At 43.4% G+C, this 15,172-nt stretch overlaps 1 protein-coding gene across 4 annotated transcripts in view; it reads right to left on the bottom strand.

The window, feature by feature from the left end:
* Positions 1-15,172, bottom strand: part of ALS2CL (ALS2 C-terminal like) — a 47,279-nt gene that overhangs the window by 9,873 nt on the left and 22,234 nt on the right. For all 4 annotated transcript variants that reach the window (XM_057402872.1, XM_057402874.1, XM_057402873.1 and 1 more), the window contains exons 5-16: positions 14,414-14,579; positions 13,815-13,943; positions 13,355-13,480; positions 11,137-11,207; positions 10,688-10,754; positions 9,750-9,946; positions 7,237-7,302; positions 6,321-6,419; positions 4,393-4,551; positions 3,975-4,086; positions 2,371-2,448; positions 727-854 (exon numbers count right to left, since the gene is read on the bottom strand). In XM_057402872.1, coding sequence (XP_057258855.1) covers positions 727-854; positions 2,371-2,448; positions 3,975-4,086; positions 4,393-4,551; positions 6,321-6,419; positions 7,237-7,302; positions 9,750-9,946; positions 10,688-10,754; positions 11,137-11,207; positions 13,355-13,480; positions 13,815-13,943; positions 14,414-14,579 — 1,398 coding nt within the window. The remainder of the gene's footprint in view (positions 1-726; positions 855-2,370; positions 2,449-3,974; positions 4,087-4,392; positions 4,552-6,320; positions 6,420-7,236; positions 7,303-9,749; positions 9,947-10,687; positions 10,755-11,136; positions 11,208-13,354; positions 13,481-13,814; positions 13,944-14,413; positions 14,580-15,172) is intronic.

Raw genomic sequence — 15,172 nt, 5'->3', positions numbered from 1 at the left:
GATGGGAGTATCTCTGGGTGGATGGTGGCAGGATGGGAGTAGAGCGTTTGTTTTCTGCTTCCCATGTGGCATTAACATTAAATAACAAACTGTGCTCTCTCCTTCTTTAGCTGCATATAAACTAGTTTTTAGATCATCATCATAGAAAGGTTTCCGTTCAAAGGGAACTCATCCAGTTCCAACCCCCCTGCCAAGGGCAGGGACACCTTCCACTAGACCAGGTTGCTCAAAGCCCCATCCAACCTGGCCTTGAGCACTGCCAGGGATGGGGGAGCCATGGCTTCTCTGGGCAACCTGTGCCAGGGCCTCACCACCCTCACACCGAAGAGCTTCTTTCTAATACCTAATCCAAATCTCGCCTCTGTCAGTTTGAAGTAATTCTTCCTTGTCCTATCACTACAGGCCCTACTAAAATGTCTATCCTGATTAAACCATGACACCATCTTTCTTATATGACCCTTTTAGGTACTCAAAGTCTGCTCTATGGTCTCCCTGGAGCCTTCTTTTCTCTAGGCTGAACAGGCAGAGCTCTCTCAGCCTGTCTCCATAGCAGAAGTGCTCCAGCCCTCAGAGCATCTTCATGGCCTTCCTCTGGCCTTGCTACAACGGATCCATGTCCTTTTTTCAGCAAGGACTGCCTTGATCCGTGTAGGGATTGATCCAGTACTTTTCTAGGTAGAGTCAAAACACAAGCCATGACCCAAGAAGTAAGCTCTTGTTGCTCACGCTTTGGTTATCCGGTCATCCAGCTGCTCATTTGACGTGTTCAGGATGCCGTGCGTCTGAAGGCCTTGGCCCAATTTGTTAGTAAAGGTTCCCTCCAAAATGAAGCCATTGGCAAATGACAGCTTTCCCTGCAATGGAGAGAAAAGGTTATTCTGCCAACATCTCATTAGAGAGAGGAAACAAGCTGAACTGAGATCGCAGATTCTCTTTTCTACAGAGCCAGCTCCTGAAACGATGACTCAGAACAACTTCCAGGACAGAGGTGCAGAATTTAACATCCAAAGCAATAGTGTCATTAAGATGGCTGTCACTGGAGAAAACAGGTCCTCACTATTGAATGACATATGTAGGATTCTGAAGGGGAAAGACCACCACAGTCACAAAGTAAAATATTTGGGTTATGGTTTACAAACAGCCAATATCTTCTTTGAGTTATAAAGTTTTCTGGCTTAAATTTGACAATAGCTATTTCTAACTTAGAGTGAACACACGAAAACTTTTATTTCTTCCGTTTTTCCTCTGCTTGTTAAAGTCACAAGCATGTTTGGCCTCACAGGTAGGGGCTTCATATGATATTCACCATAAACACTTTGAAAGTGTTTGCTGCTATAAGACAAACCTGAAATTCCCTGAGGCAAATACAGAAGACATGCAGTAGCTTGACTCAAAGTTAGAGGTTTAGAGGTTAATTATAGCAAATCCAAATCCAAACAATATTGTAACTAGTCTGGCTTTGAACTCAAGCCTAAAATCCTCATTGCTAATAGCAGGAGGCACTCCATCTTTAGATAAAGAACAGATTTTTCTACACTAACCACTAAAACTAAACATTCATCTTGGAGGAAGTAGCTAAGCAATATAATCAGTCTCCGCAAAATCCACCCCAAGTCTTCTGGCTGAAGAAGATGATGACACCTTTTCCTCCCATGACAAGTCAGTAAATGACAGGGCTCATTTGCAGTCATTACTAAGTGTCTGTTTTGACATCCGCTCAGTTCTGATATAACCACACACTTCCTGTCAGACTCATCATTGATTTCTGTAACAAGCTGGAGGGCTGGTTTTTCCTGGAGCAGGGCACCTTATGAACACTTTGACCAGATATTTCTGTTAAAGATCAACCACAAAACACTGAACATGTCAATGCAGTGTCCAGATTGCAAAATTAAGCTTCCAAGGTCCCTCAGCCATGTTAACATCTCAGTTACGTCATTCTAGTGCTGGTACTGCAACTCCATTTGGTTTATGCAACATTTTCTGTGTTCCCAATCACTACAAAGGCTAAAATATTTGTTTTAAGAATACAAAAGCGTCACAACTACAGCTGCAAAGCACAGCCAAAAATACCCCACCAAAAAAGAAAACACCCCCCCCCCCCCAAAAAAAAAACAACAGCAAAACAACCAAAACCCCCAATGTAAACAACTGTAAAAAACAAAACAATGCGCAAAGCCTGCAGCTACTGGAAGTCTCTCAGCTGCAGCCTTCCTTCTGTGAATGAGACTAATAACGGGGGGGGGGAGAAAAAAAAAGAGGGATTTTTTTTTTTTTTGTGTAGGACAGTGTGAACTTCGAAGATTAATCCCTCAGCCCTCTGGAAAGCATGCTACTGTATAGAAAGGCTGAGATGAAGGGCATGCTCACCTTTCCAACAAACGTTAGATCTTCTGTGAAGTTCCCTTCGTAGACGTAGTCATCCTCCAAGAGCAGAATCCCAGAGCCCTTCATTTCAAAGCAGAAGTAGTGTATTAATGACACTAATTTCCTATCTGCTTACATTCAGCTAGAAAGAGCCACTGGCTTGGACTGTTTATGGGCTGTAGACTCTGAGAACCTTTTTGGAAGCCCAACATACATCGCAATGCTCAAGACAAAATCATGGGAGGTGCTGTAGATATAACCCATTAGGAATTACTGCACAGAGAAGTTCCAGAATAGTCAGGAGGTTTTTAACAACACTACTATTGCATTCATTTCTGTAGAAGAAGGAACAAAAGGCAGGCTCCTGTACTAAGAATGGTCATCAGGAATTGTCATATGGGTCAAAGTCATGGTCCTTCCGATCTTATGACTTTTAGGTGGTTGTAGCCATTTGTATCATTCATTGCAAAATGATTAAGAGAAAAGAGGAAGGCAGCTGCTATGTAGAATTAGCTTTGTCCCTTGCTGTGCAGTCAACAGGACTTTAATGAGCTCCTTCTAAGCATTAAATGACTTGTTCTATTACCTCCCAAACTCCCATGGCTGCCTACAGTAGCACACGTTTCAGAGAAGGAGCACCAAGATGCAGAATAGACACAGGACAATTTATATGAGTGAGGAAAGATTCTTCTTGTTGGGGCTTAGTCCACGGTTTGGGCCCGAAGGTTTACACGTACCAATACCAGCCAGAAAATGTGGTCACTTTTAGAGCTGTAACACATTTTCCGTTGGAATGATTTTCTTGATGGAAAGCACCCTTTCTGGCAAAAATAAAAGGTTTCCAAGGGAAGCTTTTTGGCCATACCAATTTTCCACTAGGAAAATTGAAGTGATTGCTCCCCACCCGGAAGCCTTGTGAAGTTAAAGGAGTCTTTGGCAGCTGGCAAACCAAAAGACAGCTTTATTTTGGTTCCCCACAGATGGAGGTTTTATGGGAAGTCCTTCCGACAAAGTTTCCATGCTAAACATTTTGTCCTAATTTGGTGAGTGGGGAAGGGGTTGTTTGTTTTTTTAAGCGTGTATTTTTCATTAGAAGAAATATTTTTACTTCCAAGCCAACTCTAGTGATGCCAATCCCTTCTGCTTTCCCTACCAACATCTAAACTTTCAATGAACTGGACAGCCAACTTGTTATAGGTAAGCTCACACTGGAAAGGTAAAGACTTAACGATCTCCAAGACAGATGTATTATCATATATAAATGTGCAGCAGTTCATATAGGAGTTCTGGTCTGCAATTCTGACCTGATGGTCAGTTTAAAAGCCAGACCTATAAGGGGTCTTAGGTTGAGCAAGGAGAAGCAGCAGTCCCACATCTAGCTCCTACCTGCGCCTCAGGAAAGTGATAAGAAACAAGACTTAATCTAGGTCTTGTTCTTCAAAAACATTTTCATGGTAAAACATCACTGCTTACATTTTCTTGCTTTGCATTTTCCTGCTTTGCATTTTCCCTCAAAGATTAATTACGATGTGAAACCTTTATCTTGCCCTTGATGGGGAATTCCACATTCCACTAATTTAGAGAGTCTACTGAAAGTATGTACTCACCACCATTTTATCAGCATGAAACGTCCTCTGATAGCAGACACCCGACTGGGTTACTACAATGCCTTGACCATGTTTGTGATCATCGAGCCATGTCCCTATGTATCTCTCTCCTCTGGAATGCAATGGAAAACAAAATATTTTTTCCCCTGTTTTCTTAGATCTTAAGTCAATTTGATGTTTAACTTACTGGTGCTAGTTTTGCCTGATATAATGCTCCATGCAGCACAAGTGCCAGATGTACTGCACAAACTCAATTCATATAATACTTTCCCAGGAGCTGAAGCCTTATAGCAAAGGTTGAACACATCGCCCCTTCATCCCCAAGTCTCCTCATCAAAACATGAGGTTTTAGCCCTGCCAATAGAGGGGCAAAATCTGTCAGGCCCCTAAAGCCTGCTCTGATCCATACCACCTTTACCTATCTTTGTCTTCCCAGACTCCATATCCATTCTTCTTGTCATTTTCCCACTGTCCTGTGTACTTAAATGGATGCTCAGCTGAGCAGTTTTCCAGTATCCCAAACCCTTGACGCACATTGTCTTTGAAGTAACCTTTGTAGACCATATCATTCCCATACCTGCATGGAGACAGATAGACAGAAGTTAAGACAGTGACTGTTTGATAGCTACTATTGGAGTAGGAAGCCAGGAAAGTGAGTAGATTAGACTCATCTGCTGGCTAAATATTCTAAATATCTGACTGACAGCTCTGGAGCTGGTAGTTGTTTACTATTAGGAATATGCACCACCCAAGCTAATCACTCCACAGTAATATCATCCAAGGACAAAACACTTAGGCTTCCAGTTATCTAGGAGAGGCTACTCAGTCCTTGGCCTCTCACCAGCCAAGTCATGGTGACCACTGGTTAATCCAGGGTTGGAGCAGATCAGATCAAGAAAGGCATGTAGGTGATAGGACAAGGAGGAATAGCTTTAAGCTGAAATAGGAGGGATTTAAATGAGATATGAAGAGGAAGTTCTTCACTGCGAGGGTGGTGAGACATTGGAACAGGTTGCCAAAAGAAGTTCTGGATGCCCCACCCCTGGAAGCAGGAATCCCTTGATTCTACAATCAAGCAGGAAGCCAGATTTGCCTTCCCCTTTCTTTGCTTGCCAACCACCCCTTTTCTTGGGATCATCCTGCTGAGAAGAGCTTCTCTGAGCCCTGCCCATGTTGGCCAGCAGATCTTCACTGCTGCAACAGCAAAAACATGCTAAGCAGAGCTGTTGTGTAATTATGAACATGCTCTTACACTTGACACCAGATATACGGGCACAACGCTGCTCAGATGGCTCCAAGTTCCCCACGGATTTCTGCATTTCTGAGTTTGATTTATAAATAAGGAGCAGAACATGCAGCTTGCAGGAAGAAACATGGCCTATCCCACAGTCAGCAGCTGGAAAGCTGGGCTGTGTGCTTTCCTCTGTCACACTTGGTGCAATGAAAGCAGGGGTAAAAACATGCAGTAACAGCAAGTAGTCCAGTCTTCACACTGGCCAACCCATTTGGCCACAAGCCACATGTGACCTAAGCAAAGATGGGGATACTGTTGTGCTCACTGCTAGATAAACAGATCACGCTGGTCCTATCCACTTATCCCCTATGCTGCAAATGAAACCAGTTTATACCTACAACCTGGGCAGGCCTCCACTGCTATTTCTAGCTTTCTAAATGGAAGGTAGGTGGTGGGTAAGACTGGGACAGCACCATGTGCCCACAGTAGATACCAGGCTCCATTCAAATTCCCAGCAGCACTTTGAAACACAGGTGTACAATGTTTCCAGAAGCATTTGATGAGCAAATAAGAAAATCTCAGACTCTATTTGTTAAGTTAAGCTCTGGGTTTAAGCTCAGAATTTGAGTGAGCCAGCTGAAGGAACCAAACCCCTTCAGTAGCTCAGTGTAAGTTGTAACTCCCAGACCAACAACCCCATTCATCATTAAGGAACCTAGTCTACACAAGGTTTAATTCAGGCATCATGGCCAGGGGACACAGAGTGAGCTATGCACTGTTCAGGGCTGATGGCACACCATGCTCTCCCTGCTCTGCAATCTCAAGCATGAATACAAAATTATATCTTCACATAAAGCGCGCAGAGGATGCTACATCAGGTAGTTACAACAGTCACAGCTTGCAGAAAAGCTCTTACTATTCTGATGTCCAGGAGACTCAAGGCTTGTGAAGAAGCCATACTCTGCCCATCTCCAAAGCAAAAGCTTCTGCCATCTGAATTACCCTGGGTTTTACACTGTGACTGAGCCTTCCACAGTGAGGTGGGAACATTTCACCCTTAAAATACATGGAGTCCCCTTTTTGCCCAGATTCTGTCTTTGGGTTTTACTTACTCACAGATTCCATAGCCTCTCATCTTTCCCTTGTACCAGTGACACTTATAACAGTCATACCGGTCTTCAGATCGGCGTGGGACAAGACATATTCCAAACCTACAAGATGCATATGGCAGAGGTTAGCATAACAAAAGTCAGATCTGTTGTACTGGATGAAGATTAAAAGCTAAGGACTTTCCAGATTCCCAGGCTGATTTACATGGTTAGGATCAGCTCTACCCCTGACACTATTTCTAGGTGTCGATGAACTCTGTCCATGGACAAGCTCATCTCCTTGTAAGCTGCAATCACAGTCTCTTATCGTTTCTTCTATAGAGCCACGTTCAATGTTGCTGGTTTTTTCCCCTCTCTACCCCTTCCCCATTTTAGGTGCTGAGTTAGACTACAAAAGCAATTGCTTTGGTCCAAACAAAATGTTTTCTTAATCCTGACACAAAGTGTTTGGATTTTTCCCTTTAAAAGCCTAACCTATTCTGAACTCATGTAAAAATGAGAGATCTAAAAGTCTTTCTTTTTAAAAAATTTAGAAAAATAATATTGGTATTTCATGGTACATTTTCTTTGTCCCAAATATTCTTCATTTAAAAGAGCTTTTTTTAGATATCTAAAAATAGATTTTTCAAAGCATTTCATATGAATAAATTCAACTAGATTTAGGGATCAGGGGTCAGGTTCATCCAGCTGAATGGAAATATCTGCATCTGAATTGGTCATCTTCCCACAATTCTTTTACTGTGGTCACTGTCAATGTTCTCACCTTAGGTTAAGTTAGGTGTCTAGAATAGGTCAGATGAATTGGTCTGTAACAGTAAATAGAGTCCTCCTACAAGACACCAGTGTCCCTGTACCCCTGGGAGCAGCCATTTCTCAGCCTATTTTGAAAGCAAGAAACTCCCTGGTTTTCCAAGCTTACCCATGCTCCAAGCCCTCTTTGAAATCTCCAACATGGTTGCGTCCATCGCGCCACTTCAGTGTCCCCCTGCAATTCAAAGCAAGCGTTATACAAGGGACATCACTGGCAACACTCACAGCTGCAACATAAGGTATCAAGAAGCAACTTCAAAGTGGCTAACACCAAAACACTTTCTCAGGGGAGAGAGACACAGAAGTTCTCCAGGCACCTCTGGGACCTGGTTTGCACTGTAAGGATTTAATACCTCAATGTTTTCATGCCCTGGCATGAGTGGAGAGAATCAGCTTCTGAGTTCTCTAATCTCTAATCTCAAAAAGATTTTGTAGAGTTGCTGGGTCATCCATTTAGGACCTTGCACGTGGCCCTTTTGTAATTGTAGTGCAGCATGTGATGAAGCCAGCTGAAGTTCCAACATGGCACATCCTCAGACAGCATAATGACACCACAGTCCAGAAATTCATTGTATTAAGTGCTATGAAAACAAAAGAGACAAGCACTGGCCTAAAAGGATCCTATCTATCTGTTTTGTTTGTGGGGTTGCAGGAATGACTACACAAGGTAACGATGCAAAACGAGACTGGAACGGTCAATGTGATGGCCAAATTACCTCCCTTCCAGTCTTCCACCCCACCTACACCCACTCACTGTTTTAATTCTTGCATCACCTCAGACACAATCTGCTCCCTACACATTCTCCAAACGGAGACTACAGAAGATTGTGCAGTACCAAAACCATGACACATTTGTTTGACTTTCACCGAGGTTGCTGCTTTAAGTACACCCACGTGAGACTGGGTCTTTCTCTGATATTTAGAGGGAAAGGGTCAGACTAATTTTAAATGGATTTTAAATGTATCTCCTTTAGCTTTCCTAGTATGAGCACTGACAAAGCCAGAGAGAATGCCTGCTTCAGCCACAGGGATGGATTAAGCTATTTCTCATTGGGAGTATCTCCCTCTTTTGCACCAGGTCATCAGTTCTGGGACAGATCAGTGAAAAATGCTGATGTTTTTGTTGAAGAGCCCTGATTCACATTGCTACAGCTTTCTGCTTATAGGCTTTGCCATGCCAGCCTCTCCTTGGAGGTAGACAAGCCATCAAGGCCAGCTTTGCTGATCTGTAACCTTTTATTAGTAGCAAGTCACCTAGAAGAGTAGTTTCAGGAGTGGGAAAGAAGGCTTAGAAATTCAGCAATTAAAACCTCAGGTATTAAAAGCACCTGAAATCACTTAATTCTGTCACAGATTTGCTGGGATGTCCCAGTCAAGTGTCTTAATCTGAAGCAGCAGAGATATTAATTCCATTTCCCCAACCCTAAAACAGAGGGACACAAAATGCTAGGAGAGGTCCTTGTCCCTCTGTGTCTGCACACAGTGGTTTTCAGATCTCTAATAGGAGTGCAGGTGCTGGGGAAGTGGGGATGCTGTAAAGGACTGAGTCAGGCATAGCTCTCCTCTAAACACCTATTTGATGCTATTCTGGGGCAAGGCACAACCTTTTCCATAGAAGATTCAGGATTAAGCTTTTGATTTGGGATACTCTCATTATTTTAAGTCTCTCTCAAACCAAGTCACTAAACCCTTTTTGCTTCAATAATAACTATAAACAAACTGTGTAAAACTCAGGAAGTATAAATCTTTCAAACCAGGATGTTTTTGTGTCTGAAGAGGTTGCTTATATTTCATGTTTTCCCAAAAAACAGAGACTGTACTCTATCCTATACCAAAAAGATTTTGGTTGGGAAGGTTTAACCTTTGATTTACAGACCATTCCCTTTTGGCAGAGTTTGCTCTTAAACTTCAGTTGGATTTACTGAGCAGTTCTCATGTTCTCAAAAAAAAAAAAATGCATTTGAGACTTTTTATTGTTGTTTGTTTAATTCCATTGATAATAATTTGGATGTTAAAATAGATTTTGATAGCACAGGATAAAAAATACGTCTCTTTCACAAGCAAAGGCTTTTTACTGAGGTTTTGATGGGTTTTTGTTGTTTTTTTTTTGTTGTAATGATGATGTTAAGATTTTATGCCTCAGGCCAAGATCTTGAAAATAAACATTAGCTCAAGTCTAAATCCTAATTACAGGCATAAACCAGTGCAGTTCCTTCTATGTGATCATTATCACATTATTAGGGGCAGTCTTTACAATTTACTGCATGAACCACTAGTGAGACATCTATAATACAATAGATCATGTGTTAGGACTTGTGCTTTGACTAAGCCCTGAAATCAAGCAAATGTGTCCCAAATGCCACCTGAATCTGTCCTCAATACCAGATTTCCCTCTGGAAACAAGTAAGGTGGTAACTAGAGAGGCTGACATGCCCTGGGAGATCACCAGTCCAGAGTCTATGGTCCAGATCCTCAGCATGGGATGGAACACCTCATGTCCACAGGCATTCTGTGACATCTATACCTCTACCTGTACAACCACTAGATCCAGGCAGTGCTACACAAAGACAGGACTGTCCTTGCAGGTTCTTGTTTAGGAAAGGGGCAATAAAGGCTCCTTACTTGCCGTGAGGCTTTCCCCAGTGCCACTCGCCCTCATAGGATGCACTCTTGAACTTGCCCTCCAGCTTGAAGACATAGGTGAAGAAGCGGCAGGATGGGGGCCCAGTGCCTTCACCAGTCTTGCCCCACAATGGGAAATCTCGCTTCCCATTCAGTGCCTGGCGGACAGCCTGGTTCAGCTTCCATTGCCAAACAGCCTGGGGGCAGAGGAAGAAGAATGCTGGACTAACAAGTGAAGAAAGCGCAATAGCTTCCAACAAGAGATACTTCAGGAGAAGCTGCAAGAAGCTGTTCAGTTCCCATTGATTCTGTGCCATTCACCTGCCCCGGCTGGTGAGTTATGGCCCATCTACAGCATCAACAGGAGGTGTTATCTTGGATTCCACAAGTTGGATACTGCACCAATGCACAACACTTCCATGCCAGTTAAGCCTGACTCTCACCACCACTAATTTGCCTTGACACAGAACCATGCTGATGAGACTGTAGCATACGCTACTGCCCAGGGCAGATTACTTCCAGCACCTGGGTATTCTTCATCTACTATCAACTGTCTAGGCCACCTCTGGCCATCTAATCCAGTATTGGCTCAACAGAGGGAGAAAAATATCCAAGCCAACAACAAACCAACAAACCCCACATTGCTTATTATTCTGCTTTAAATAATAAATAAAAATTAAAAAAAACAAAACAAAACAAAAAAAACAAAACCAACAAAAATCAAAGAGGAAACACCTCAGTTGCATTTAAGCAGTTATAGAGCCCACTAATCTGTCTTCTGATCAGGAAGCTAAAATCCTGATGCTTAAAGGGATTTCAGCTTCCACTCAGTAGTGACCTCTACTACAGAGCTGCCATCCCCTCTGTACTATTCCCCTATTTCAAAACTTAGTGTGCTGCATTTCAGGTGGAGTAGAAACACCCTGCCCACGGCTAACCTTCATCTGCGGGTCCTTAGCAGAGAGAAAGAATGTTTCTTCTGGGGTTACAATACGGAGTCCATACCTGTGAAGAAAAAGACATTACAGACCACGAAATCCTCAGTTAAACAGTTCCCGCTCTTCCTATTCCTCTTTAGGAACTAGTAGTTCTTTTGCAGTGAGTTTTTCCTTCTCAAGAAGTTGACTCATCTAGTTAACTCATCTTTGTTCTCTAAGCCTGGAGACAAAACAATTTTATTATTGATTTCAATATGTCAGCAAAGGCAAGCAACCCAATTCCAAGCTGCTGTGATCCCATCTGAGAGGTGCTGCAATTGCCCATATCCCAGAACCAATCCCACTATGTAGAAAAGAGATGGGACAAAATTTTGAGTAATTTTCTTCATTTCACCATCAAGTTGAATACTTTTTTTTTTTTAATCTCCAAGTGGAAATTTTTCACTTACAGTCCCGGAGCTGATTTCTGCCTGCAGTTCTCATCTACCCACACAAGTTTCAGATCAAAACTCTGAAAGCTGTTTCCCTGGAACAAAAGGCAGAAGATGTTCCTGTTATTGATGTAAACATCACACTTTGCCTCACTAAGCAGCAGAGCAAGACTAGCAGAACTGTAAATTCCCTCTTTTGATATCCACATCTATCCCACACTACAACAACAGACATTAGAGGTTGAAGAAAGGTAGGAGAAGGAAGAAAGTTCTTAGTTTAACATTTGTAAGTGGTGTTCCATAATGCCATGGCTACAACTAACAGTAGCAGACCTTCTAGGATAGCACTACAGGAGTATCTTCCCTATCACATGTCAGCACCCCCAAACCACCACTGGCACCCAGCATGCCCCAGTTTTGCTTATGATCTATCTAGGATTTGGACTCCAGATGGGACAGCTAACAGTGGCCCGTAAGTACATTTAAGAAGTCACTATTTTGATCAATAGTACATCAAAAAGAAGAAACTAAAATGATTGAAATGCTGCATAAAGGCTGCTTTTAATATTACATCTCTCTTCTGTGTGTAAAGTCCCCATGCCCAAACTACAGGGTTGCTGTCTGTAATGATGTACTTGGCCAAGGTTAGGTACTAGACTGTAGCAGCCTTCCAATACCTAAAGGGGGCCTACAAGAAATCTGGAGAGGGACTTTTGACAAGTGCATGCCATGATAAGACAAGGGAGAATGGCTTTAAAATGGCAGAGGGGAGATTTAGATGCGATGTGAGGAAGAAGTTCTTCCCTGTGAGGGTGGTGAGGCCCTGGCACAGGTTGCCCAGAGAAGCTGTGGCTGCCCCATCCCTGGCAGGGTTTAAGGCCAGGTTGGACACAGGGGCTTTGCGCAACCTGGTCTAGTGGAAGGTGTCCCTGCCTGTGGCAGCAGGGAGTGCAACTGAAAGATCTTTAAGATCCCTTACAACCCAAATCATTCTAAGATTCTATGATTCTAGGACTAGCACTATGGAATTCACCACAGTTAATCACTGATGTAGGTAGCCGATTTAAGGGAACAGCGAAGAGAGGAGGCTCAGATTCCCAGCACCAGAACCCTCATCAGCAGACTCCTGCTATCAGCCCAAGCTAACCAGTTTAATCTCAGCCCAGTTATGTTCCCCCCAAGCCTCAATAAGAGTCATAGCAGCAGATGGAACATAGTGGTTTAGAGCCATTGACTGAACAGAGGTGTCTACAATGTAAGTATCTGTGTGAGTTAGTTACCCTGTGCTCTCTTCCTAGTCAATGGAGTTGAGGACATGATTCAACTCATCCTAATTTGGGCATCTGAAATAGGTCAGATAAAACACACCCAGGCAGTGCATGTTTCTCTCCCCTGACTATAAAGGGAGCCTGGGGGCACTTGCTCACAGTGAGATCGTGACTGTGCTAAGAAATCCACAGTGTAAAGTTGATGAGATAATCACCACCCTATTTCCTCAGGCCTAGGCCCTGCAAGCTGAGTAGAACTGCCCAGCATTATCACAAAGGCTCATGTTTGGAGGAACCCCTAAGATGTATCAGTTCACAAGACAGTCATGTTTGGACACCCAAGGCACTGGCACATGACTAAAGAGCAAGCAGACAGAGGTGCACATAAAAAGAGCGCTGCTAGATTATGGGTGCTATCAGTCAGAGCAAGCCAAGCTGGACTTACTTAACATGCTGCAGAACAGCTTTGAACACATGTTATTCATCTAGCTATCTGTGACCGTAGACACTCCCTGTCTGCCTCACACCCAGGCCCCAAATCCCCGAAATAGCCCCAAGAACTCCTGCAACTTCTGCTCATATGCCACTAGCAGAGTCAACAATGAAAGATCATGTTTATTCCCATGCAAGAGTGCTTACTGTATGTATCTTTGACCAACAGCCCCCCTTTGCATAAACAAGGACAGAAGTCAACTGATTCATATGCAGGCACGGGCTTGCATTACTAGAAAAGTGCCTGTGGTGGCTGGATAGCATACATTTATCAGGGAAAAAAAAAAATATGTGGATGCTCCCCTAGTCCTCCTTCATTAGGCTTTCTTTTATTCTCCAATGCAAACCACAGGTGCATGGATCTGAGACAAGGTTTTGCCAAGAGTCAAGATATGTTTCATTTTCAGCATCAAAGAAACATGAATTTTACTGTCATTTATCTGCACTGCCCTTCCAATCCCTTTGAAAGACTGCAGACTTGCCTGAATCAGCACAAGGACATCATCAAAGAGCAAGATCCGGTCTGATCGATTTGTGCTGGCAGAGATAGGAAGATTTTTGCTATCTTCCAGCAGCCTCCTTTCAGGTACACAGAGCATGTCCTGCAGAGGGAACCACAGAGGTCAAGATGAAGGACCAAAAGCATCAGGAAACATCAGGATTTGGGAAAGGACAAATCAAGTCAACAGTTCCTGCAGAAGTCTTCTGACTAGTGGCACAAGCTGACAGTAACAACATAACTGGACACAGCACTCAACATCTAGAGCACCCAGTGACCATAAGGTTTCTCCAAGGCTTCCACACTGCCCTGCTCTGTTGGCTTCAAGCCAAGCCTCAAATTCTTGATCCATATTAAATTTTCTCCATGGGTAAGTAGAAGTGGAAGACCTCTAAAAGTGCTCCCCCATCAAGCCACTTTCTACATCCGTAACTCACTGTGAATTTGTAGCCCAAGGATTTCCATAAGGACTTGGTAAAACAAGCTTCATCCAGGACTTGGCTGATGAAAGACTCAAGCTTCATGTATTCCTTGATGGCACTGGTAACCACGTCCTTTTCAGAGCCCTGATAAAAGAAGGCAGGGCTTGAGCAATGCTTCCGGCACACCTGTGCAGGACATTACCCTCTGGGCTACGGATGCAGAACAACTTCAGCAGCTCTGAATCCAAGCGGCTAATGAGAATTTATCATCCAGCCCTCTCCCAAAGCTAGCCTAGGAAAGCATCCCAAACCTACCATTATCTTTGCGACCAGCAGAAGTGCGTAACCTTAGGGCGGTTACTTGACCCTTTGCAGGTTCTTTATATGGTGAGTAGCTTGTACTATGCTGGAGCAGCCACTTTTGTTACTTTGAGACCTTCAGGTGGGCTGCACTCCACTGGTGCTGGTTACTACCACTGCAGATGTCCACTGGAAAAAAGTTTCCTTCCAGCCTGCTTTGGATTCACTGACACCAACACCAAAGCCCCACCAAGCCCCACAAGCATAAGTGTTAGCATAAGCCAGTCAAGTAACATCATGTAGAAACTTCCTACCTCTTTGAGAACCTCATTCAGCTTGGTAAGGAGCAGTATATATTGCATTATATGATCTCGGATAGGTTTGTGAAGAACAGTATATAAAGCCAGTGACATGGAGGTCTCGGAGGTGAAGTCTGTGAGGAATTGTTTCAGCACTGTCTTATGGTGCTTCCAGGCTTCACTGCAAGATAGTGAATTAAGGCAAAGTTCATTAAATGTTTTTTTCTGCAAATTTCCTCTCCTTACCTCCCTAACTTTATATGCAAACTCACCCCCAAAGAGGGTATAGAAAGACTTGAGAGAGAAGGAGATAACATAGTGCAAATATATCTGTACACCAAACACACAGAAATGAGGCAAATGAGCACCATCCATCCTTCCTCTGGCCCAGCTGTCTCTGCAAATAGGAACCACCCCTGCAGGTGGACAGAATATGGCATGACTTTCACAATAGTTTGCACACCAAGAGGATGACATGGATAAAGCAGCTGTGAATCTGCTCACATCTAGCATTCATATTTTCATTTGCTATTTTCATGAGAATCTGACAACATCTGGGACAAGCAGTGGAAATCTGCCAGATTCCCACATCACCCCTTCTCAGGTCCCACCCCTTATCTGAATCCTCCAAATTCCACATTTACAGGTTTCCTCACCTACAAAAGGAGTTGGGCATGGTTAGAAAGAGATGGGGACAGATATGTAGAGGAAGCCTTCAGACAGCTACTGCCACAGTCTCAGAAGATGGCAGAAACAACCAGTATGGCCAGTTCA

This window comes from Pezoporus wallicus, unplaced genomic scaffold, assembly GCF_028554395.1.
Source record: "Pezoporus wallicus isolate ANWC-B61680 ecotype Strahan unplaced genomic scaffold, APGP_CSIRO_Pwel_v1 contig_8057, whole genome shotgun sequence".
NCBI classification, from domain to species: Eukaryota; Metazoa; Chordata; class Aves; order Psittaciformes; family Psittacidae; genus Pezoporus; species Pezoporus wallicus.
The sequence above is the reverse complement of the archived record's forward strand: the minus strand, read 5'-3'. Positions and strand labels throughout refer to the sequence as shown.